The sequence below is a fragment of the Rutilus rutilus genome (genome assembly GCF_951802725.1).
Source record: "Rutilus rutilus genome assembly, chromosome: 4".
Lineage (NCBI taxonomy): Eukaryota > Metazoa > Chordata > Actinopteri > Cypriniformes > Leuciscidae > Rutilus > Rutilus rutilus.
Genome location: NC_140212.1, coordinates 24,645,394 through 24,672,540, shown reverse-complemented (window position 1 = coordinate 24,672,540; position 27,147 = coordinate 24,645,394). Strand labels below are relative to the sequence as shown.

The 27,147-nt window shown below is 35.5% G+C and overlaps 1 protein-coding gene and 1 long non-coding RNA gene across 3 annotated transcripts in view; one reads left to right on the top strand and one right to left on the bottom strand.

The window, feature by feature from the left end:
• Positions 1-27,147, top strand: part of LOC311289381 — a 174,932-nt gene that overhangs the window by 19,743 nt on the left and 128,042 nt on the right. The window lies entirely within an intron of this gene.
• On the bottom strand, positions 502-17,675 carry LOC311289929 (uncharacterized protein). 2 transcript variants are annotated; one of them, XR_014627243.1, is made up of 4 exons: positions 17,615-17,675; positions 13,830-13,977; positions 2,302-4,454; positions 502-2,162 (listed from the first exon to the last, which is right to left on the bottom strand). XR_014627243.1 is itself a non-coding variant. In XM_084408206.1 (3 exons), exons 2-3 carry the CDS (start codon positions 13,912-13,914, stop codon positions 3,229-3,231), a joined length of 1,311 nt encoding a protein of 436 aa, XP_084264332.1. In that variant the 5' UTR covers positions 13,915-13,977; positions 17,615-17,675; the 3' UTR covers positions 502-3,228. The 2 variants fall into 2 exon arrangements, 1 of the variants encoding a protein (XP_084264332.1); XM_084408206.1 differs by having other exon boundaries at positions 502-4,454.

The window sequence follows — 27,147 nt, the reverse complement described above, 5'->3', positions numbered from 1 at the left end:
CCAGTTTGTAAAGTTCAGACAGCACCTCTCTGTACTTGGAACGTTGTTTGAGAACCTCCGAAGCATAATCCTCGTATATAGAGATGAGAGTGCCGCGATAGTTAAGCTTTCCCCTTTTCGCTCTGGCCTCACGGATGATCTTTTCCTTCTGCCGAAACTTGTGAAGCCGGACGATAACAGGCCAGTGGATAACAGATCCACAACTTTGGCAAAAAGTTTAGGGTTGCTCTCTGTTAACATAGCACAGGTAGTTTCTAAGGTGTATAAGTGTATCTTCGAGGCGCGTTCCGTCACGGTAGCTTGAATTTGGTCCAGTTTTACCTCAAATGTCGAAACAGTGGTTTTAAAGTATGCAAAAAGAGCAGCCCAGTGTTCTTCCAGAAGGTTAGCGATGGCTGCCATGCAAATATCTCCACCGTCATCACCACATGCCTCAACTTTCTGATCCTTTTTGCCTTGTTTTGCTGATTTGGCTGCCATAATTCGATACAGATCTGTGTACGACGACAATATTGTCCAATTGGTAGTGAATTCGTGAGGTTTTAAGCCAGTTATAGAATAAAAAGATGTGGGAGTAAGACTCAACGCATGTCTACGCCCAAGCCCAATTATGTCCTTTTTAAATACAGGATACTCTTCTTTTTTTTTTTTACTGTTACAATTTTTGAACTTTTTCCTCTCTAAAGAGGCTTGATCACTTTTTATCTTGCGTAAGCAAGATTTAATAAAACTGTCACAATAAAAGTCCCACAATTTCTCCATTTAGTGGTGAAGGACAAATTTTTTTTTGTGATTTGCTAAGGCTCATGGCAGATCAATCACATCGATTCAGAACACGAGCGTCAACTTCACTTGCCCTGTCCGGGCCTTAAGAGTATATATACAGCGCTCTGTCTATTTCAGACAGTCAGAGCAGCTCTTTGTATGCTTCGGTGAACCAAAGGGCTCCCCTCTGACCACAGTCTGAGCCCCCTTTTTTTCCTGGGCCTAACTTGCCCTTCTCCAGCCCTACCACCTAGGGACCCTTACCCATGCGTCCATGGCTAGGGCTAGAACATGTCGTTCTGCTCACATAGCACGGTGTGACTGGATTGGTTCCCCATAGCGTCCAGCAAATTCGCAATACATGTAAATGTTTCAAAAGGGAATGTCTCAGTTAATTACGTAACCTTGGCGCGCTCAGATCGCTTTAGTGTTATGCATTTTTTCAATTCGGGGAAAAGGAGTTTCCCCCATATTGTCTACCAAAGACACAATACTCGTTTCCGCTATCTCAGGGAATCGAGGTTACATAAGCAACGGAGACATTGTTCAATAAATCACTATTTAATAAAAAAAAATCCACTGCTGTACCGAAAACATTCCAAACCGAAGTACATACCGAACCATCATTTTCATTTTCCTAGTGCTATGGGTTATTTCCACTATACAAAAGCCTACACAGTAGTAGTAGTACTTTATTTATTTTTTTGTCAGTGAGTTTCTTAACATGAGCTTTTCTAAAATAGAAAAAAACACACAAAAAAATACACATGGGCATACAACTAAACAAAAACAGCAAAAAAGACATATTCCTTTATAATTCCAATCAGATTCAATAACTAGATCACTTGTGGCAGAAATAATTTTTTGATCAGATGAGTGTCTGATCTGGACCACATACACTCACCGGTAGGGTTGCAAAAGACGGAACAATCTAAACATTTTGTACTGTATCACACAGTGTATGTCATTTCAGTGTCTGCAGTTAAGAATGTGTATAAAAGGTTCTCAGACATACCTATTTATGTATAATTTAATTCAAAAAATTATTTTAATGTTATACAAACACAAACCATCCTTCAAAATAATAGCATTTATCTGAAATAGACTATACACTACAATTCAAAAGTTTGAACGACAGGTGTCGGTGATCATTCTCAAGTGTACTGCTGCTGTTGTAGGTCTATCATTCAACCGGACACAGGAGGTCATGTACAGGACAAATAAATTAGGCCCAATACGGTTGGCAACTCCACTCACCGGCCACTTTATTAAGTACACCTTGCTATTACCTGGTTGGAACCCTTTTGCCTTCAGAACTGCCTTAATTTATTTAACAAGGTGCTGAAAATATTCCTCAGAGATTTCGGTTTGATTTTGGACATTATGGCATCATGCAGCTGTGGCAGATTTGTCAGCTGCACATCCATCATGCGAATCTCCCGTTCCAACACATCCCAAAGCTGCTTTATTGGTTTGAGATCTGGTGACTGTGAAAGCCATTTAATTGCAGTGAACCGATTTTCATGTTCAAGAAACCAGTTTGAAATGATTTGAGCTTTGGGACATGATGCGTTATCCTGCTGGAAGTAGCCATCAGAAGATGGGTACACTGTGGTCATAAAGGGATCAACACGGTCAGCAACAATACTCAGGTAGGCTGTGGCAATTAAAATATGCTTTTAGTACTAAGGTGCCCAAAGTATGCCAAGAAAATATCCCCCATACCATCCTGAACCATTGATACAAAATGGGTCCTTGCTTTCATGTTGTTAAACGCCAAATTCTGACCCTATCATCTAAATACCACAGTGGAAATTAGACTCGTTAGACCAGAAAACATTTTTCTAATCTTCTATTGTCCAATTTTGTTGAGTCCATTTGTAGCCCAAGTTTGTTGTTCTTAGTTGATAGGAGAGGCACTCTGTGTGATCTTTTGTTGCCGTTGCCCATTTGTTTCAAGGTTTGAAGTGTTGTGTGTTCAGAGATACTATTCTGCAGAACTTGGTTGAAACGAGAGGTTGGAGTTAAAGTTTCCTTTCTATCAGCTCCAACCAGTCTTGCTATTCTCTTGACATCAAGACATTTTAGCCCACAGATCTGCCGCTAACTGGATATTTTCTCTTTTTCTGAGCACTCTCTGTAAATCCTAGAGATAGTTGTACATGAAAATCCTAGTAGATCAGCAGTTTCTGAAATACTCAGACCAACCGGTCTAGGACCAACAACCATACCACATTCAAAGTCACTTAAATCAGCTTTCTTTCTCATTCTGATGCTCAGTTTGAACTTCATCTTGACTACAAGACTAAATGCACTGAGTTGCTGCCATGTGATTGGATGATTAAATATTTTTGTTTACAAATAGTAACAGGTGAACCTAATAAAGTGGCCAGTGAGTGTATAAAGGTCATGTGAACAGTCTCACGACAAATACACATTAAGAAAATCTGATTTGGCCCACATTCATTTACGGCTTGACCGTAGCCTCAATTTCACACAGATACGCATTTGCTGGTGCGATTTTAAATTGCTAAACCATTTGAAACTCTTTCCACACAAAGAACACGAATAGGGTCTCAAATCTGTGTGACTTTTCAGGTGTATCTGTAAGTATAATGGCAAAAGAAATTTTTTATTACACTGATCACAATTCAGTGTCTTTCCTCGAGAGGGAATTTGGAAATGACGTCTCAGGTCTCTTTGATTTGTGAAACTTTTCTCACGCTGAAGACATGTGAAAGGCCTCTTTCCATTGTGAAGTCTCGTGTGAGTTTTAAGCTTTCCTTTATTTTTAAAATTCTTTCCACAGTGATTGCACATGAAAGGCTTCTCTCCAGAGTGAGTTATTACATGATTCTTAAGGCGATTCATGTCTCCGAATCTACTTCCGCACTGATGACATTTAAAATAGTTCTCGCTTGAGTGAATCCTCATGTGCTTATTAAGGTTTTGTCTTCCTACAAAACTTTTCCCACACTGACCACATGTGAACGGCTTCTCTCCAGTGTGACCTCTCATGTGGTCCTCAAGGGTCTCTTTACGTGTGAAACTCTTTTCACACCTACAACATTTGAACGGCTTTTCTCCAGTGTGAATTTGCATGTGATACCTAAGGCCTAGTTCCCGTGTGAAGCTCTTCTTGCAGAGTCTGCAGGTATAAGGCTTCTCTCCGGTGTGAATTCTCAGGTGCTTTTTAAGGTTTCCTTTTTGAGTGAAACTCCTTCCACACTGTTGGCAGGTGAATGAGATATCTTTAGTGTGAATCCTCATGTGAATTTTAAGGCTTCCCTTTTCACTGAAACTCTTTCCACACTGTTGGCAGTTGAAAAGGTTGTCTCCAGTGTGAATTCTCATGTGGTTTGTAAAGTTTCCTTTTTGAGCGAAACTCTTTCCACATCGTTGACAGGTATAAGGCTTCTCTCCAGTGTGAATTCTCATGTGAATATTAAGGTTTCCTTTATCAGTGAAACTCTTTTTACAATGTTTGCAGGAAAAAGGTTTCTCCCCAGTGTGAATTCTAATATGGACTCTAAGGTTTCCACGTTGATAAAAACTCTTTCCGCACTGCTGGCAGGTAAATCTTTTTTCCCGTGAGGTCTTTTTAATCTGTGTAGATTTTTTTCCAGTCATGAAATCATGATCTTTCTCTTTCATTTCCTTAGAACTCTCCTCTTTCAGCGCCATCAGGTCTAAGATGAAAAAAGACAAATACAAGTTGACACCAGTTTAATGGCGCAATGCAAAAGAAATCAAAATATTTAACAAAAACATTAAGCATCAAAACCAACAACATTATATAAATAGCTATATACCCCATCTTATCCAGGGTTTTTTGTTGGTCAAAATAGTCTTTGGTGGTGGAAGACAAACACGGTCATCACACACACAGTACAAAGCCCAGTACTGACAATAAATCCTAAATAAATGCATAGTAACGGTTTGTAATATTACCTTATCCTATGTATACACAAAATAAAAAAAATAATCATTGTCAGTACAGATCATAAAACAAAGGGCTTAGAACAATTTTTTATTTAAAAATATGTGAATGATTTAAGTTAGGAATAAAATTTACAACAAAGTAACATTACATAGAAAATAGGGTTGCACCGAAATTTTGGCTGCCGATAATTATCGTGAGTGAATTATATGTGAGTGAATTCATATGCGTGTGATATTCTATTCAAAATATCAAACATTACAGATTGATTATTTTGCAGTCCTGACATAAATTAAGAAATTAATATCACTGCAACCCAGTTTTATCATAAACAGTGGCCAAATATCGAAGCTGGAGTCTTTAATCTTTCTCATGATACGAACAAGAAAGAGTGTGATGTTTTAAAGTGCAGTGAATGTTGAACACCAATAATCTGTGGCCGTCTGTGATCTTTGAACAAAGGGGTTGGGGTATGGTCGATCGGATCACAAGGGCCTTGTTTACACTACAGGTCTTGATTCGTAAACTAAAGAAAATAAACATGATGCGCGTTCTGCCGTCTCTCTCAATATGAAGTTCATTCTGAAACGCATTTAAATTATATCAAAAACAAATATTCTCTGTCTAAGTAATCCGTATGAAAGCAACATGTCAGTTACTTTTTGTACTGTTTCTCAAACGGGTCCTCATTAACTCTAATGTGACCGCACCCACAGGAGCGATTGACATGCAAATAGTCCACGTGAAGGCCTGTAAATGTCCCATCACCTCAAAACAAAGAATCAGAGACTCCAGTAACGTACTCCTCTGCTTTTCAGCGAGTTTGGAAGACTGTGTTTGTGCTGTGCTGTTGCATTTACCTCAGAAGAATTAGAAGAACGCGATTTGAAGATGAGAAGATTTTTAAGGTAAGACATGTTAAACTGGTGCCAGACTAAAATGTACGTTATGAAATGAGATTGGAGTAAAAACATGAAGCCTAATGTCGTACATAATGTATCTATATCTAGACAGAAACATGTTGAAATGTGAACTAGACAGGTAGTCAACCTTTCAATGCTAAATTTATATACATATACGACACAAGGATGTTTTTATGTTCGATAATAAAACAGCATGATAAATAGGGTTGGGAACCGAAAACCTTTTAAAAATTTCGGTTCCAAAAACGGTTCTGGCCAAATGTGTGGGCGAAGTGCTGGGAGCTTATCCTTTAATAGCGACGTCTCACACTCAACTCATGAATATTAAAATAGTAATGACAGCACTCACACTACTCGTATACGTTTTGAGAGAGAGAGAGAGAGAGAGAGAGAGAGAGAGAGAGAGAGAGAGAGAGAGAAAGAGAGAGACACACCCGCGTCATAGAAATAAACAGAGAAGTAGCTCCGGCTACAATGTTCTTCCGCAAGACGCATGCAGTTCTGTTTATTTAACTTCTAGAGCACTGATTCATCCAGTAATGAAGTGAAGTCTTTATGAATCAATCATTCAAATAAATATTATAAGAAATATTGTTTCACCTGTCTGGATCTTACATGTGTGTTCAAGCATATTCTACCCCTTCTGAGAGGGTATTCTCCACTGCTGGAGATACAATAAGCTATAGGAGAGGTCCCAAATTATCCTAGAGAATGCAGAAATATTTATTTTCCTTAAGAAAAATTTATTATTTTTGCAAAAATTGCTAAATAATATGTTGAATTTGTTGACATTACCAGTCTGTTAAACTCATTTGACAAGTATACGAAATAAACACAAAAAGGACTGCATTTTCCCCTTACTACTATTTTTTATTAGTTGTTTTAATAATTCGTATTGAATGGGAAACCGAAACCGGAATTGTTTGGCGGAAACGGAATCGGAACCAAAACCAGAAAATGTCTTACGATTCCCAACACTAATGATAAAAAGTAGGCTAGTATGAGTGTTTACTCTAATACGGTGAATATTATAATGTTTAGATCCGTGTTTACTGTTAAATACTGTGTTTGTGGACATTTTGTCACATTATGAAATAAATGTTTTTCTCCAAAACACGTTGGCCACAATTATTGGTACCCCTAGAATTTTTTTCATCTCTGAAAGTATATTCCCATTAATATTTACCTTTTTTTTTTTTTTTTTCACACCAGGGTGACTAGGAACATGAAATTGTCCAGCTATGACTTCTTGTTTCACAGGAGTTTAAATATGAGGAAACACAAAGGCTAAATTCCCTTAATCATCCATCACAATGAGTAAAACCAAAGAATATAGTTCTGATGTGCAGCAAAAAATTGTTGAGCTTCACAAAATAGAAAGTGGCTGTAAGAAAATAGCTAAAGAATTGAAAATCCCCATTCACCATCAGGGCAATAATTAAGAAGTTATAATCAACTAAAGATGTTACGAATCTGCCAGGAAGAGGACGTGTGTCTATATTGTCTTAATGCACGGTGAGGATGAAAGTTTGAGTGGCCAAAGACTCTTCAGTAATCACAGCTGGAGAATTGCAGCGATTAGTTGAGTCTTGGGGTCAGAAAGCCCATAAATATATTTAGCATTCAGTTGTCAGACATGAGATGAAACTAAAAAAAAGAGCTTTTTGGCAGCAAACACACTAGATGGGTTTGGTGCACACAAGGATAAAAAGTACCCCATGTGTACAATTTAATATACCATTGGATCTTTAATGTTGTGGGCCTATTTTTCTGCTGGAAGTCCTGGACTTCTTATTCAGATACATGGCATCGTGGATTCTATCAAATATCAACAGATAAAAAAAATCAAAACCTGACGCCTTCTGCTAGAAATCTTATAATGGGCCGTGGTTGGATCTTCCATCAGGACAACAATCCAAACATCAAAATCAACACAAAAATGTGTTAGGGAGCACAAAATGAAGCTTCTGCCATGACCGTCCCAGTTCCCTGACCTGAACCATATAGAAAATGAGTGGAGTGAACTGAAGAGAAGAAGCATCAACATGGATCTGGGAATCTGAAGGATCTGGAGAGATTCTGTATGAAGCAATGGTCTCTGATCTCTTGTCAGGTGTTCTCCAAACTCATCAGGCATTATAGGAGAAGACTCAGAGGAGTTATCTTGGCAAAAGATTTTAATTTTTTTAACTTTATTTAATAAAAGGGTACCAATAATTGTGGCCAACATGTTTTGGAGAAAAAAACATTTATTTCATAATGTGATTATATATATATTACATATTATATATATATTAGGGATGGGCATGATTAATCGACGATCGATAGTTGATCGTTAAGAATTTCGTCGATCACGTTTATTTGTTATCGATTAAACTAATGCAGGTTGCGTTGCGTAGAGTGTGAGTCTTGAAGCAATGGAATTAATTTTAGCGCGGAGGTACCTGTGCATCCCGGCAACGTCAGTCCCCTCAGAGCGGGTGTTTTCGACGGCTGGACTGGCTGTCACCAGGTTGCGGTCGCGTCTGATCCCAGATCATGTCAACATGCTTATCTTTCTCAACAGAAATCAGTAGACTGGTGCAGAAGTTCTATGGGAACGTCATGCGTTTTCTCAGATCGGTTAACTATCTGAATTATCAAAACGATTCCATTTACACCTGGTCACATAAATGTGTTTTTGCAAAACGGATATAAATCCGATCATGAATTCCCACGCTATATGCATATTTAAATTGTTGCACGTCACCGAAAGCAACTGATATGAGCTGCATTTTATTGATCATCAGCGAAAATGTCTAAATCAAAGACCGCAACAAGATATTGCGGCAACAGCCCTGGTAAGATCATTTCGGTTCTTTACTTTTAATGAAGATGATTGTGTGTTGATGAATGACTTTCACTTTGATTTGCGATAGTTTGCACGTTGGCTTGATGAATAGATGCTCATCTGATGTGATGCGTGTTGAAGTAGCGTCGTCATATCTGGCTATAACATGACATATAGCCTATAACAAGCTCTCACACGTTTATTTCTTAGCATTTTTGGGATAAGTCAAATTTACATGTGGTTTCAACAACCAGATGCATTTACACTTGTCCAGTTTCGTCTGGAATGCGTCTCAGATCTCCTCCTGAAGTGGTTTGCGCGATCGGATTTAAATCCGTCTCGAATGCGTTTCGGAGGGCATTTACATTTGGTCTTTTCACGATCGGATAGCTATCCGATCACAGAAAACGGATGAAGTGGCCATGGGTCTCTGTTTAAGAACGCCAGCTCAGCTGCAGGTTCCGCTGTTTTAGAGCACCGCAGGGCATATCTTCAAGTCTACCGAATGTCCAGTTTCACTGCCACAAGTTGATCTTCTTGTAATAAAGATCTCATCGAGGACAAACAAACTGTATTTTTGTATTTTCATTGCATTTTAATTTATAAAAAGTTATAGAAATAATGAATTTCAATATAAAAATATTAATGATTAATCGATAGTCGATCGTTAATTCTCCCGACGATCGACTAGGAAAATTTAATCGAATGCCCATCCCTAATACATATATACACACATATACATATATACACACACACACACATATATACAGTGGGTACGGAAAGTATTCAGACCCCCTTAAATTTTTCACTCTTTGTTATATTGCAGCCATTTGCTAAAATCATTTAAGTTCTTTTTTTTTCCTCATTATTGTACACACAGCACCCCATATTGACAGAAAAACACAGAATTGTTGACATTTTTGCACATTTATTAAAAAAGAAAAACTGAAATATCACATATCTTTGCATGTGTGTGAGAGAAACAGCGCTCTCAGCAAAGCGACAGCGAGTCGTGCGCCTTTGAGACTTTACGGTACGTCAAATACCCTGTGCATCCATTGAGCGGAATTTAAATAGTACAGATCGCATGACGGAGAGTGAAACCCAGAAGCGCTCAGTCAGAGTTCAGTGAGGGATACTTGGCATCTAACACACAAACTGGCGAGTAAAATCTAAGAATTTATTAGACAATGGGTAATGATAGACATTAGTCACCCAGATGAAGTTTTAGTCGCATATGCGAGTGATTTACTTGCATTGTAGAGGGTTGCCTTAGATATTGAAAGAACTCTTCGTTTATTGTAGGGATGTCCCGATACCACTTTTTCACTTCCGATACGATACCGATGCCCAGGGCCGGCGCTAGCTATAGGCAGAGCAGGCGATTGCCTAGGGCCTCGGGCTTTGAGGAGGGGCCTCCATAACCGTAACATCCCCTATATATATAGTCCACCAGTCAAGACGGACAGAAATACTAGCCTCATTGTTCACTGGATATTGTTGAATTGTCACTCATCTGCAGTTAAACCAATTAATGTTTCCGTTTCAAAGCGGGTGCTGGCTTCTGAACGTTTGTGTAACGAACGCATCCATCAGGTGCTGCGAAGCAAAAGCCTAAATTGGCACTCAAAGAAGCACAGCTCGTAATGCAGGTGTGTGAGTTGTCGTCATCTATTTTGGAGTGATTGCAATGTATTCTAAATATAAACTTGTACTGTAGATCAGCGTCATTTCTGGAAAAATCATTCACCGCTTTATTACAAGTTTAAAAGAGCGCGAGCGTCATTAACGTGCCCAGACGCGACGCTTTGAATTTGCGCGTACAAGGAATAACATCGTGTCGGGAGCTGACTAGTAAAAAAGCTACAAAAGTAAAAGACAAGACGTTTGTATTCAAAGTTAAAAAGCCAACACACTACAGCATTTTTAAATGTTTCAAATAAAGGATCTCATATCTATGGGTCTATCTTCTAAATTCTGCTGATGAGTTAAAAAAAAAAAAATTCTGCTCAGTAGCTACCGTGTCTTTCTCTAGCATATTAACCCATAGGGGTTAAGGTAACAATGCAATACATAATATCATAATATCTGCAGTCAATATTGATTAAATGGGAGGGAAAAATCCTGCCCATACCGCAGCTATGAAAAAAAATGATAAAAGCACTTATGTTCATCTACTGAAGTGGTATTCTGGAACTGTGAATAAATTTAATAAAACAGCAAAATAACAACAACAACAATAACATCTTCATTAAACAAAAAAGAGATTACCTTAGATAAAGTTTGATTAATATGTACATCAGTAATGGTAAAAAGTCTGGACCCATTACTGTTTTTAATGTTTAAAGTTTCATATTATGCTCTACAAGCCTGCATTTATTTGATCAAAAATACAGAAAAAAAAGAAGAAAAAACAGGAATATTCAGCGAGGATGTGTTAAATATATGAAAAGTGATAATGAAGACTTTTTTAAAACAACTTTTTAAAAATAAAAAAATCCTGAAAAAAAGTATCACAGGTTATAAAATAAATATTAAGCACAATTTCTAACATTTGATAATAAATCAGAATATTAAAGTTTTCTGAAGGATCACGTGACACTAAATTCAGCTTTGCATCACAGAAATATATTTTAAAGTATAGTAAAATAGAAAACCATTATTTAATAATATTTCACTATATTATTTTTCTGTATTTTTGATCAGATAAATCCAGGCTTGATGAGCATAAGAGACTTCTTTCAAAAACATGTAATTTTTTAATTTGTCCAAACTTATGTACTGTATAAGTAAAAATATACTAAATTTAAAATTAAATGTTGTATAAATATAAAGGTTAGGAATCATATTTGTTTCAAGTGTTTTTTATTGGGGGTGGGGGGCCTCCAACATGAATTTTGCCTAGGGCCTCCTAATGTCTAGAACCGGCCCTGCCGATGCCGCAGCTTTGGCTATTTGCCGATACTGATATCAATCCGATATTTTTATTTTATTCTTGAACTAATACTACTAATAATAAAATATATGGAAGCACTTTGCTCTATTAGCCACATAAAAACATCTCACTCAAATGGAGAACAAATACTTCTCCAGTATATAGTCCACAACAACAGTTGATAATGAAAGACTGCCACCCTTTATTCAAAAGGCCTTGAGATATGTTTGGTAATTGTACCTGAATGAATTTAAAATTAATTTGCTATATTTCAGATCAATATATTTGTTTCCTTAAAATTTTAATTAACTTTAACTTTATTCTCATCTGAATTATAAATAATTTATTTCTGTATAAAATAATACTACTTTTAAAAAACACATTGGATTTTCTTTTTTATTCAATGTAGAATGTGTAACTTAAAAATAAAAAGATTAGCGCTCTGTTTTAGGACAAGAAATGAAAACCAATGCAATATGATGAATGTCCAAAAGATGAGATCATTTTTGCTTTTAAACAGCATGTGTGTGCGTGTGTGTGTGTGTGTGAGAGATTTTGGTTGGGTGACAGTTACAGTTTGACAAGAGTTTACAGTTTGACAAAAGCACATTGTGTTTTACACAATTACACGTTTTGGGACGCGCGTATAATGTAAAGCGAGCATTTGAAGCGATACAGACGCGCGTTCTCGCATATGTCTATGCGCGTATCTAACAGTATTACATTAATATGTGCACGCAAGTTTTATTTATTTTTATAATGTGTATTCTCCGTGTAAATCCATGCACCGAACGTACGTTCAGTAGGCTACAAATTCATGTACCGTTCCACCCCTAATATCGGATCATAGGTATCGGATACATTTTTTTCTCCCCTCCGATATCCGATCTAGCGTTTTTGGCCAGTATCGGCACGATACCGATGCCGTGGATCGGATCGGGACATCCCTAGTTTATTGCTTGTAATATTTCTTGCTTGTATGTAATTTTTGCTTGCAAGTTTTTAAGCTATACTGTTAGCTGAAAATTCGTACACAATTTGATTAAAACCTGTAATTAAATTATTTTAAGGCGAGACACTACAGGTGAATAGGGTAAATTTTTTAACTAGCAGATATCACCATGAAACTTTCCCAGTTGATTCCCGACATTAAGATGAGAAAAAAATGTATTACAAGTTTTCTGTAATTTAATGTTTAAATATGCAAATTAGGCATTAAATTATCTAATTACATATCCGCTAATTTGCAAAAAAACTAAATCTGAGTATTGCATAAAGCCATGTTCAAAATTATTTTTTCATTGTGTTCACATATTAGATGGGGGAAAAAATTACAGAGGGATTTATGGATATCTATACATCTATCTTTTTATTATGGATATTTACTCAGTTATATACTGTCCATAGCCATAAAAAATAGATTTTCACCATGTTTTTTGGAATAAAATGTTATATAAATCAGGCTAGGAATAATATATTTACAAATCCCTCAGCAAATGTCTTCATAATATAACTAGGTACAAGACTGGAAAGTTTGGTGTATAGGTGCTACTGACGTGGAGATTTCGGACTTGGAGTATGAGAGAAAAGTCATTTTGAGAAAACAGGCTTTAAGTCAATGAGATCGCGCATTTAGAGATTAAATCCCCCCTTTTACTTTCACGATTGGTTGCTGATAAAAAGGAAATGACCATATTTGGATCCGACAGCATTGTACAGGAGAGAGAGAGCTTTCTAACGGTGTATGTGACGACGGAAATGCAGAAGATCACGGAGCAGCAGGATGATTAAGAACGCCAGTTTTTGTTGAATTTGTAAGAAATCTACAGACACAAACAGACAAAGTGTAGTAAAATAAAGACCTAAATGTGTATTTCTGACTTTTTTTTCACCAAAAGTCTGACAGAAGACATGTTATTGAAGACAAATATCCCAAAATCTCAAAATTGATCAGTGAAAAAAAAAAAACTATGTTTTTGCCTGTCATGTCTCGCCTTAAAAAGTAGGCCTATTTATAATTAGACAAGTAATTAAATTTTCACAAAAATGATGTACAAATAAATGTAAGATATAAAGTCGGTAACTTAATAATAAAAAATATGTAGATCAAGAATCGTTTTGGAATCAGATCATGACTCACTGAATCGAATCGGATCATGAGGTTATTAAAGAAAGATTCACCCTAACGTCACAGTCAGAAAAGAAGAAATCCTGTATAGAAAAAAATATGTATCAATAATAATTTTATCATCGCACCCTTCTGAATCGTAATCGAATCCTGAAGTGCCAAGAGATTCCCACCCCTACTGCCCAAGAGCGACTCACTACATGTCAAATAAAACTGCTTTAAATAGGACATTCTTTGAAAAATATCATTCATTTCTGTAGACATCAACATTTTAAATGACTGAGTTCAGTTTTGAGTATGAAACCAACCTATTTGTTCCTCAGTATCTTCTTGTTTCAAACTGAATACTTCTTCAATCTTCATTTCTTCACTCTCCTCTTTAATCAACGCCATCTTGTGTCACGTGGATCTCAGTTGCTTCACCGGGAGTTTTTCTGTGTGTTTGGACACTCTGTCCTGTTAAAGATAATAGAATAATGAGGATAATTAACAAAGAAACATGAATCCAAACTAAATCTCTGGGTGCGTCTCAATCAGCTCTAGTTCAATGCACTGGTAAGGGAGTGTCAGAGTGAGAGTTAAAGTTAGGGTAAGCAATTTTTTCAATAAACACATGTTATTCTGGTTGAAACTCTCTTCACATCCTAATAGCAACGAGAGACAGTGACCAGGGGAGCGTCGGCGGATGTTAAGAGAAAACTGATTTTCATTCAAACAAGTTGACAAACTACACATTTGAGTTAATCGCTAAAATCGATTTATCGCTCAGTCTTAAAGGGGTGTGTTATTTTCAAAGACCACCCCCTTAGAGCTCCAGCGAGAGGAGGAGCTGGTCCTCATTTGACTCTGCAGTGAGTACCACTTGCTGACAGGAGCACCTGCATCCTACATGTTCAGCACTGAATGAGTGACAGGATCAAGGTAAGAGGTTGACATCTAGAGTAGAACACTAGTAAATGAGATTAACGTCAATCAGATATTATGTTTAATGTTTGCGAAAATAAATACACACAAAAAAGAGAGATTCGTGGTTTTTAAGAATTGATATCAAATTGACCACATTTAAAAAAAAAAAAGTTTAATTGGAAAATCTTCTGGGGGGAATTTTGAATGGCTCCATTTCTCCCATTATAACTTGTCAGTACCTGAAATAAGCCTTTATCACAGTCTGCATGTCATCACATCAGACTCTGATTAGGAACGTAATCAAATTTATGCCTGCATTATTGTCAATAGACGATCGCAATTTTGACGAGAAAATTAAACTAACGTCGTTAAACTTGACAAAGTAGCATCAATATTTCAAACAGTTCAATATGACCTCACCTTTCATTGTTACCCACTTTAACCCTTTCATGCATGAATTATGATATCCTCAGTCAGGATTTTTTTCCTATGTGTTTTTATTGCTCTTAGGGCATGAAAAACAAGAATTGATTTTTATTTTATTTTTTTACAAATTTTTCAAAGAGATCTTCAGATGTCCACTTGAGTGGACAGCATGCATTTGGTTTAAACTTAAGATATACTAGATTTAATATAAGACAATAATCAAACACATAAAGTATGTGAATTTAACGAACTAATCAATACAATTATATCAAATCATGTGAAAACTATAAAATATATACAAAAAATCTAAATGCAAAATATTGCAAAGGCTTCATACAACTTCATACAAGTTGCACTTGGCGTATCTTTGATATCAGAACATGAGGACATGATTCCATCAGATTTTTCTACAGTCTGTCAAGGTACAACTGTGGAAACCACTCAGATGCTCCCTCCAGTGCACCAGAGTATGGAGATTTACCCTTATTAGCTGATAATTCTGATTATGTTCAAGATGGACATGCACATTTCTATTATAGCCCTCCTCTGAGAAAACCTAGCGATACGTTTTTTCAATCTCATCTGAAATGATCAGTGTTGGGGGTAATGCATTACAACTAACATGCATGACCCATTCAGATTACTTTTTTGATGTTACAAGTAAAGTAATGTGTTACAAGTAACATGCATTACCTAATCAGATTACTTTTTGATCTAACAGGTAATTAACTACAAGTAATGTGCATTACCTAATCAGATTACTTTTTTATGTAACAAGTAAAGAAACGCATTACAAGTAGCATGCATTACATAATCAGATTACTTTGTGATGTTATGAGTAAAGAAATGCATTAAAATAATGCATATTACATAATCAGATTACTTTTTGATGTTATGAGTAAGGAAACGCATTACAAGTAACATGCATTATGTAATCAGATTACTTTTTGATGTTATGAGTAAAGAAACACATTACAAGTAACATGCATTACGTAATCAGATTACTTTTTGATGTTATGAGTAAAAAAACACATTACAATAACGTGCATTATGAAATCAGATTACTTTTTGATCTAACAAATAAAGTAATGCATTACAAGTGTCATACATATGTAATCACATGACTTTTTTCAATGTCAATGAAAATTACTTTCTAATAATACAAATACATTTATTTACAGTAAAAAAGTCACTGCAGATTAAGTTTTTAAGTTTTAAATTTCAAAAACAATATTCACATTATAATTATGAATTGTAGCTGAAATATAGCAGTTGATGCATGACGTCCACTACAGTGGACATGTGATTAATCAGAGTTTTCTCTCAATCTAAAATCAAAACTTGGAAAATTTTACTGTGATATGACTCATTAGATATTGCTTGATGCTGCAATATTTTTTTTACCTCCAAGAGTCTCCTAGATTCGAAGGAATGGGTGGATATTCTGGAGCAACTTGGCATGTCTGACTGACCCTTGGTCATCTTAGTTTGGAGGGGGGAAAAATCGAAACACAAAGGCTTGCCACTTGATTGCAATTTATAGGATGATGCACAAGGGTCCAATGAAGAGATTGATGTGCAACTTTGCCATAAAAACCCGTGCAAATTCAAGAAAATGCATTTTTAATAGCTGTCCACTGTAGTGACCACTATGCGTGAAAGGGTTAATGTGCGACATTATGCGTGCGATAATGTCCTAGCGTTGCTGGTGTTTTCACAGTCCTGAGATAAATAAAGATATGCGCGCTAGATCTGCAAGTTATTGTTTTTATTGTTCATTCATATTTATTATGATTTATCTCCAATCTTGTCTAAAACAATCATATCCAGACAAAACCAGAGGATGGGACACATTTAAGATGATCAAACTAATGATTTTTGAGGAATTTGGGCTGGAAATATTCACGTATTTGAACAACTTTAATTTGTTCTAATACTTGATTGTATCATAAAGTGAAAGAAGTGCATGAAAACATTGCACACAATATTAATGTATAATTTGTACAGTCACTCAATTCATATTTTATGGGATGTTTAACCTTGTCTAATTCTAATGCTCTTTAATGTATGTTTGTATGAATACGAAAATTGATTTCTAGCTTTCTTTAATAAAAAGGTGATCAGACTCTGAAGTATTGTACACAGTAGGCTTGTGTGCTCCACTTTAAATCATGAAATATAAGCAGAAATAAAGACATGGTTTTTACCGTTTATTTTTTCTTTGTAAACTGTGGTTGATGCGTTTAAATAATGGGGCAAAGCTCAGTAACTAAAGGGTATTAGCTTCAATATTATTATCTATAATTAATACAATAATTGCCAGTGTAATTCGCATTTGCTGATGTTCTTCTGTTTTCCTCAATGATGGTCAATAATTAAAGCACTATTTTGCTTTTCGGTATTTTAAAGTGAACGAGCAGTTTGTGACCCGGATGTGCGAAATAATAAAAAGCTAAAATGTTTGAAGAGAGAAAGTCATCTCCACGACGAAAAACTTTTATGCGCATTCAATGTAAATTAAATTATATTGCATTGAGGACATCTCCACAGTTATTAACCAAGAAAATGAGACGCATATCTTTTCTATTACTTTTGTGTGGAAGCACTTTACTCACAAAAATAAGACTGATAAATGTTAGATACAGCATTACAATGTGACGTTGAATAATAATCCATTCACTCTACAGCGCTTGCAAAAACTATACAATTGAATCAACGGTTTTTATCAACTTAAACACTTAAAATGCTTAAAAACACAAACCTTTCTTCAGTCGAATCACCTCAGACACGAAAGTGCGGCGCAGCCTTGTGACGTGTTCTTCTTCTTCTGTGCATTTACTGGCGAGTTGCAAACCGATAAAAGGGAGCAAAGCGCCACCTAATGTGCTGGAGGATGACAAAGAGGAAGATTTTACGTTTCAAACCATCGTTTCTTTACCTGTGAATTTTACAGGTAAAAGAATTTACAAGAGAAATTTTACAAGAATTTAAATAAGATATCTTAGAATTTTGGACAATTAAGTATTGTTGCCAACTATGTTACAGGGATTGATTACACTGATTCCTAAGCCGGTTGAAGATTTATAGAGAATTTGAGGCCTATAAAAACTTTAATCAATAATGGTTCTAAATTATTGTCACATATCTTTGCAAATCGACTAAAGTTAGTCATGTTTAAATGAAATCATAGATGATTGTCAATTTGGCTTCATATGTGGATGATAATTGCAATAATTCTGTTAAACTACCTTTAGGGACCACAATGTAGAGGTGTCAAAAAAGGAGATCCATTCTCTCTTCTGTTAATTCTATTGGTGATGCAAGTAATGCATTTTCATATTAAAATCAATCTGTTTCAAGGTATTCAGTAGGCCAATAATGTATTCAATATTCCCATTTAGCAGATAGGCCTACAATTTTTTAGTAATTAAAAGACAGATGAACAAATGATAAAGCTTGAGTTGCTGAATATTCGATCCCTTTCTTCAAAAGCACTTATTGTTAATGATATGATAACAGATCATAACCTAGATGCACTGTGTTTGAGAGAAAATTGGCTAAAACCAGACGATAACATTACTTTAAATTAGTCCACACCGCCAGACTACTGCTATAAACACGAGGCTCGTTTAAAAGGATAAAGGGAAGGGAATTGCTGTAATTTATAGCAATATCTTCAGTATTAAGTCTAGTTTCAAATATAATTATTTTGAAGTGATGGTGCTTTCTGTAACGTTATCTAGTGTAAATGTTAAATCACTTCTGAGATTTGTGCTGGCTACAGTATACAGGCCACCAGGGCACCATACAGACTTTTTGCGGACTTTCTATCAGAGTTACAGATGGCTGCAGATAAAGTCCTAATTGTTGGTGATTTTAATATACATGTAAATAATGAAAAAGGTTCATTGGGATTGGCATTTAGAGACATTCTGAACTCTATTGGAGTTAGACAACACGTGTCAGGACCTACTCATTGTCGCAATCATACTCTAGATCTAATATTATCACATGGAATAGATGTTGATGCCGTTGAAATTCTGCAGCAGAGTGATGACATCTCAGATCATTATCTAGTCTTGTGTAAACTTCATTTAGCCAAGGTTGCAAAGCCGACTCTGTGTTATAAATATGTTAGACCTATCACTTCTGCCACTAAATGGTAAACAAAAAGCACCTTGGAAAAACTCAACAGCAGTGCAAATTATGAAAAGACAATGCAGAAAATCGCATGTGGCGAAAGACAAAACTTGTAATCCACTATAACATCTATAGAGACACCATTCGTGCTTTCAATATGGAACTAGGCAAAGCTAGACAGACTTTCTTCTCCAATATCATAAACAGAAACCTAAATAATACTCGAAATCTCTTCGCTACTGTCGACAGACTAACAAATCCCCCAAGCCAGATTCCCAGTGAAATGCTCTCCGACAGCAAGTGTAGTGAGTTTGCTACCTTTTTCTCTGAGAAAATCAATAATATCAGAAAGGTGATCAGCACATCCTTGAGTTGCGCTGGGGTCAGACAGATCAGACTACAACCTGAGAAAGTAGTTACTATGTCTGATTTTGAAGAAATTGATGGCAAAATTCTGAAAGAAACCGTTCAGCACCTTAAAACATCAACCTGCGCCCTTGACACACTTCCCACATCTTTTTTTAAAAGTGTGTTAGACAGTTTAGAAGCAGATCTCCTAGAAGTGGTAAATGCCTCACTTTTCTATGGAAGTTTTCCAAACTCCCTGAAAACTGCAGTTGTCAAGCCCCTCCTGAAAAAGAGCAATCTGGATAAGACCATATTAAGCAACTATAGACCGATCTCAAATCTTCCTTTCACAGGCAAAATCATTGAAAAAGTTGTCTTCAACCAGCTGAACAAATTCTTAAACTCAAATGGATACTTTGAAAATTTTCAATCTGGTTTCCGACCGCACCACAGCACAGAGACAGCGCTCATTAAGATAATAAACGATATTCGCTTAAATACTGATTCAGGCAAATTATCAGTGCTGGTACTACTCGACCTCAGTGCTGCATTTGACACTGTCGATCATAACATACTTCTTGACAGGCTGGAAAACTGGGTGGGGCTTTCGGGGATAGTCCTAAAATGGTTCAGGTCATACTTAGATGGGAGAGGTTATTATGTGAGTATAGGAGACCATAAGTCTGAGTGGACATCCATGACATGCGGAGTCCCTCAAGGCTCAATTCTTGCGCCACTCCTGTTCAACCTGTACATGCTCCCAATGAGCCAAATAATGAGAAAGAACCAAATCTCTTACCACAGCTATGCAGACGACACACAGCTCTACTTAGCCCTATCGCCTAATGATTACAGCCCCATTGACTCCCTGTGCCAATGCATTGATGAAGTCAACAGTTGGATGTGCCAAAACTTTCTACAGTTAAACAAAGACAAAACTGAAATCATTGTGTTTGGAAACAAAGATGAAGTTCTCAAGGTGAACGCATACCTTCACTCTAAAGGTCAAACAACTAAAAATCAGGTCAAGAATCTTGGTGTGTCTTTAGAGTCAGACCTTAGTTTCAATAGTCATGTCAAAGCAATAACTAAATCAGCATACTATCATCTGAAAAATATTGCAAGAATTAGATGCTTTGTTTCCAGTCAAGACTTAGAGAAACTAGTGCATGCTTTCATCACCAGCAGGGTGGATTATTGTAATGGACTCCTCACTGGCCTTCCCAAAAAGACCATAAGACAGTTGCAGCTCATACAGAACGCTGCCGCTAGGATTCTGAGCAGAACCAGAAAATATGAACATATCACACCAGTCCTCAGGTCTTTACACTGGCTCCCAGTTAGATTTAGGATTGATTTTAAAGTATTATTACTAGTATATAAATCATTCAATGGCCTAGGACCTCAATACATTGCAGATATGCTCACGGAATACAAACCCAACAGATTAATCAGATCATTAGGATCATATCAGCTTGAAATACCAAGGGTTCACTCTAAGCATGGAGAGTCTGCTTTTAGCTATTATGCCAGCCGCAGCTGGAACCAGCTTCCAGAGGAGATCAGATGTGCTCCTACAGTAGTCACATTCAAATCCAGACTCAAAACACATCTGTTTAACTTTGCATTTAATGAATGAGCACTGTGTCACTGTTTGTCCGACTGTTTATACTGTGTCTTATTTTAGTCTTTATTCTAAACTGTTTTAATTATTTTTAGTTCTTTCTCGTTTCTTTATTTTAAACTGTTCTTTATTTTAAACTGTTTTGTATATTCTTATTTCTTCTGATTATTTTTAATAGTATGTAAAGCACTTTGAATTACCATTGTGTATGAAATGTGCTATATAAATAAACTTGCCTTGCCTTGCCTTGCCTAAATATTGCTTTATTAATAATATTCCTGATCAGTTTCATCATCTCAGCATCCCAGATAGCTTACGGCTCACATTCATACTTAACGAGATCTGGCTATAAAGTACCTACTCTTTTAGCGCTCGTTAAGTAAGAACTTATTGAAATTAAGTACCTACTCAGTGAGTATGCGGTTTCGAACGCAGCCACAGAAGATTGCTCACTTAAATGTAAAATAACGTGATCATCAAACATTAAACAGCGTGTAAATCAAAACTGCTTAATATTACCAAATGAAATGAAGTGTAACCCATGAAGAGACTGTGAAGCTTTGGGGGTGTTGGACTCGATCTATTCCATCTGTGTTTTGATCATCATTCTGAATCTGATCAAGACGTATATACAAAAATTCGATTTTCTCAACTTTTTTGTTTAAAATGTTGCCTTTCTTTATCTTTCTTTATCTTTACCGACATTCAAGTGTTGATAAAAAAGGATGTATGAATCTAATAAAATGTTTTTAAAATTAAAGTACAGTTAAAGGTATTTTTCAAGTAAAAAAATAATATATAAATAGTAAACTATAAGCATAATGTTATGTTCACTTAAAGAAAACTAAACTAAAACTTAAACTAAACTAGTAGTTTACTGAGAATACACTTCAGTGTGTACTTTCATAAACTAAAAAAAAATACTTCTTGTATTAAAATAGTAAAATACTAGTATACTTATAAGTTCACTTGTAGTACAGATGCATTACAAATGAGAAACCTAGTTGTGTACTTATAGTACACTTAAACGTATACTTTTATATACTAAAAGTGGGCCAATTTAGTCCTGAGCAGTATTGAAATAGTACACTTTCAAGTTTACTACAAGTACACATTGATATTAGTATACTTACTACATAAAGTAAACTTAAAAATATACTTGAACATTACTTAAGTATACTTCATAATATTAACTTGAAGTATACTTCCTTTTCCGGTATGAAAAAGACCGGTATGAACTAGTCAGAAATGGAGACAAAGATTTCAGAAACCGATTGGCTTTGTATTTAGCATGAGATGAGAATACTCACCTTTAAAGTTGCAGATGTAACTCAAAATATATAATTTAAAGCTCTTCCTTTTACTGTTGGGTGTGACGGCTGACTACCTCACAATACAAGTAATGTCATTCACGGTAATCGCGGGAAGCTGTAGTAAACAGCGAGTGTAACGCCCGTTTCAGGAGCAGCACCCGCTATAGTGCTTTCACATATGCTGCGTTTGCAGTGCGCAACTGATCCGCGGCTGTACCACAAACACATTTACTCACTATTTGTATTTCAAATCCAGAAGTTATCAGCAACTTTTATTTAAAAAAAAGTTTTGTCAGCATTGCGATTCTCTTTGTACACATACACCCTTTAATAGACATATTCAAGTTTAAACACAATTTAAACAATGTATTATTCAATGCATTACTTCTATTTATAGTGTCATTTCGCCCCCTAGTGTCAGTCGCACGGAACTTTCATTACAATCGTACACGTCAACATGGGAGAGAAGTTGATTCTCGCAGTCTCCGAATACCCCATTCTGTATGATATTACTCTTGAATCATACCGAAACGTCAGCAGGAAAAATGAAGCTTGGAAGAGAGTTAGCCGGTCTGCCAGGTGTGTTTTGATTGCCAAATGTGCAGAATGAATGCAAATCTTTGTCCCGCCTAAATTAGCATCTAGCCTAGTATTTCAATGCAGTTGTATTATCCCGCATTTAAGACTGTGGTTAACATAACAATGAACAATGCTATCAGTTTTTAAAATGTTGTTTAGTTTCAAATTTAAAGTTATACTCATAAGCTACTGTGATATGAACTATCAGTATGAAATTAGTCTGAAATAAAAAAAAATTGCAGTATTAACTACCTGGTATGAAAAAGTGTTGGGTGTACTGTAGGCTAATGCATTAATAATGAACTAAAATTAAAATAAGGGATCACTCTTCATGTTTCTGTAGTTCGATTAGTCACTTATGATGTAAGTTTACAGTTATGTAAGTTAAGTTAAACTTAACAGTGGATGAGTGCAGGAAAAAGTGGAGGGATCTCTGTGATGTTTATGTCAGGGAAAGGAGAGAGGAGAAGAAAAGAAAAAGCGGAGCAGCTGCCAGCCAGAAACACCCTTGGCGTTACAATCATATCATGTCTTTCCTCCTACCATTTATCTCTTCTCGGCTCAAATCTGGGAACATGGAAGTCGAGAGAGGAGAAGGGAGAAGACATGAGGAAGACAGTGCAGAAGTAATGGCAGATGAAATACATGTGCAAGAAAAGCAGGTAGGACAGGACACAACAGAAATAAGAGTAGAGATCAGTGTAGAAGAGAGTAGGATGGACTGTCTGGGAGAGGACATGACTGAGGAGGAGGAGAGCAGAAAGAAGCAGAGTGGAAAAGACTTTGCCCAGCCACGACAACACCGGAGAAGATTTGAAGCTGGGCGATCGTCTGCCAGTCTTCTTCCTGTGGCACTGGCATGTTGCACCAGACCCTCCCAGATAGCCTTTGCCACCTCAGGGACAATGGTGGACACGGTAGACCAGCCCACTCTGAAGCCATATGACAGTGAGTGGTATGAGTCTCCAGTGGCTAGGTATCTGAAAATACAGTATAAGACATCAGATAAGTTGGTGGTAAACATTTCTATTTTAAAAATGCAGGTAATGCTATAAATAATATTGCTTGAGAATAAATTATATTTACAAATATAATTATAAATTACAATTATATATTTTATTTGCAGACAAGAAACTGTTATAGGCCTATTTAATGACCTGTCATATTATACTATTTCATGTAGACTTCATTTGGGTGTGTACAGTGATCATTTACATATAGCCAACAGCAAATGTACCAACAACAAAATTGTGGGCAGTGAAAATAAAAATTGTATAAATATAAATTGTTGGCATATATATGTATATGCCATATATATACATGCATATACATGTATGGCATGTATATATATATATATATATATATATATATATATATATATATATATATATATATATACATATACATATAAAAAATATTAAAATAATATATATATATATATATACACATATACATGCACACACACACACACACACACACACACACATATAGGCATATACATATTTATATATGTTTCTATATTACTGACTTAAGTTTGTACCTGAGACAAATTGCCAGGCGCTCGGCTGGGCTGATGGACTGACTCCCAGAATGAAGTATCCTCCCTGGTAATTTTTGGGACAACAGCCTGGAGTATCTCATCAAATTCCTCTTGTGAGACCCGGAAATACTCATGGAAATCTTCCCCGTTTAGGTTTAGACGCATCTCTTGCACTAAACGGTGGTACTTGCCGATATGTTTCTTTCGAGACAGGTAGTGTTTTACCCAGACTGATTTGGAGTATTTCTTTTTGCATCTCCAGTAAATGAGTGCAACAACAAGAGCCTTTATTATCTGTGCATTTACCATGGTTGAATGAATGAATTAATGAATGAAAACATCAAAAATGACCACCAATAATTTTGGAGGGAAAATGAATACAACATTAAAAAAAAAAAAAAAAATATATATATATATATTATATTTCTATACAGTACAGGCCAAAAGTTTGGAAACATTACTATTTTTAATGTTTTTGAAAGAAGTTTCTTCTGCTCATCAAGTCTGCATTTATTTGATCAAAAATACAGAAAAGAATGTAATATTGTGATATATTATTACAATTTTAAAAAATTGTTTTTCAATTTATTATACTTAAAATTATCATTTATTTCTGTGATGCAAAGCTGAATTTTCAGCATCATTACTCCAGTCTTCAGTGTCACATGTGACATCCAGTCTATCACATGATCCTTTAGAAATCATTCTAATATGATGATTCATTATCAAAGTTGGAAACAGTTCTGCTGCTTAATATTTTTTCATAACCTGTGATACTTTTTTAGGATACTTTGATGAATAAAAAGTAAAAAAAAAAAGAAAAAAAAAAGAAGCAAATGTTTTAAAAATAGAAATCTTTTGTAACAACAATATACACTACTGGGCAGTAATTTGGGGTCAGTAATTTTTTTTTCTTTCTTTTTTTGAAATAAATCAATACTTTTATTCAGCAAGGATGTGTTAAATTGATAAAAAGTGATAGTAAAGACGATTTATATTATTAGAAAATATTTTTTTTATTTTGAATAAATGCAGTTCTTTTTAACCTTTTATTCATCAAATATATTAGGCAGCAGAACTGTTTCCAACACTCATAATAAATCTGAATATTAGAATGATTTCTAAAGGATCATGTGATAGACTGGATGTCACATGTGACACTGAAGACTGGAGTAATGATCCTGAAAATTCAGCATTGCATCACATAAATAAATGATAATTTAAAGTATAATAAATTGAAAACCAATTATTTTAAATTGTAATAATATATCACAATATTACTTTTTTTTCTGTATTTTTGATCAAATAAATGCAGGCTTGATGAGCAGAAGAAACTTCTTTCAAAAACATTAAAAATAGTAATGTTTCCAAACTTTTGGCCTGTACTGTATATATATATATATATATATATGAAGAGTTCAGATGCAAAAGCCTCTAAGTGCCATCTGAAATTTGCTTCTAGAATGATCATTTTTATCAAGCTCGTATATTTAAGTTAAATAATTTCACTTAAATGGCAATGCAAATGACCTATAAATTGTAATTTAAGTGAAAGTACTCAACCTAAATATACAAGCTTTATAAAAATGATCATTCTAGAAGAAAATTTCAGATGGCACTTAGAGGCTTTTGCATCTGAACTCTTCATATATATATATATATATATATATATATATATATATATATCATTCTTCATTTTTTACTTATTTATGAATGACCATGCATTTTTTTGTGCAATTTTCCACTGGACAAAATTGCGATTACCAACTCATGATTTCTGTTCTGTCTGTGCTATCTTGCACTTATATCTACTCCTCAACCAGACCACCTAGAGACTTCGGGTTTTCGGCATTATGTTAAGGAAGGTCTAATCTCGGGAACGCACAAAAAAAATCCAGGAAAAGATTTTGGATTTCCTGGAAATTCCAGAAAAAAATCCGTTTTTTGTAAATTTCTCGGCAACCATAATAGCTATCGAGTTGAAACAAATTGCAATCGATAGCTTCTAAAATTTACAATAATATTAGAAAAAAAGAATTGATCAAAAATATTTCCTTTATGCTTCAAAAATTAATTAAAACTTTATATGAAGGGAAATAAGAAAAATATTGCCTTTTCACCTATAAAACTATTGTTCCACAGAAATACGTAAGGAAGGTATTCACAAGAGTCATGAGCACAATTAATTCCACTGAATTACGGCAAGAAATCAATGAAGGTATCGATCAAGATTTGGAGAAGGAGCAAGAATATATGAGAAAACGACAAGAGGTTGTTGCAAAATAAATGGAAGAACGTTCAGCAAAGCGACAAAAGATGGCGACATCAACACCAACGGCTTCCTCATCAGGCGTATCTGATTTCTACGATGACTCGTGGCTTTCAGAGGATGTTTTGGCAAATATCTCGAAAGCAGAAGAAGAGTTTACAAAGTCACAAGCCAATAGTCAAGCAGAAAAGAAGGAAGAATCTGAAGAGGACAAAGCAGAAAAGGAAGCTGATACAGAGAAAATCGAGGATATTGAGTGAACACAAGATGTAAAAAATAATGAGCTAATAAAAAAAATGATATTCAACTAGTCAAGTGATTGTGCCTTTTTTATTATCCATTGCTGATTTGATTTCAGAAAGTTAATTTGAATTTCAAGAGAAAGTTATATTCTCGAGCAACTTATTTTCTCTTTCATTTACTATCTCTTAGTGTTGTGATCCCATGACGTGAGAAAATTGCGCTAAAACACTCACTGAGT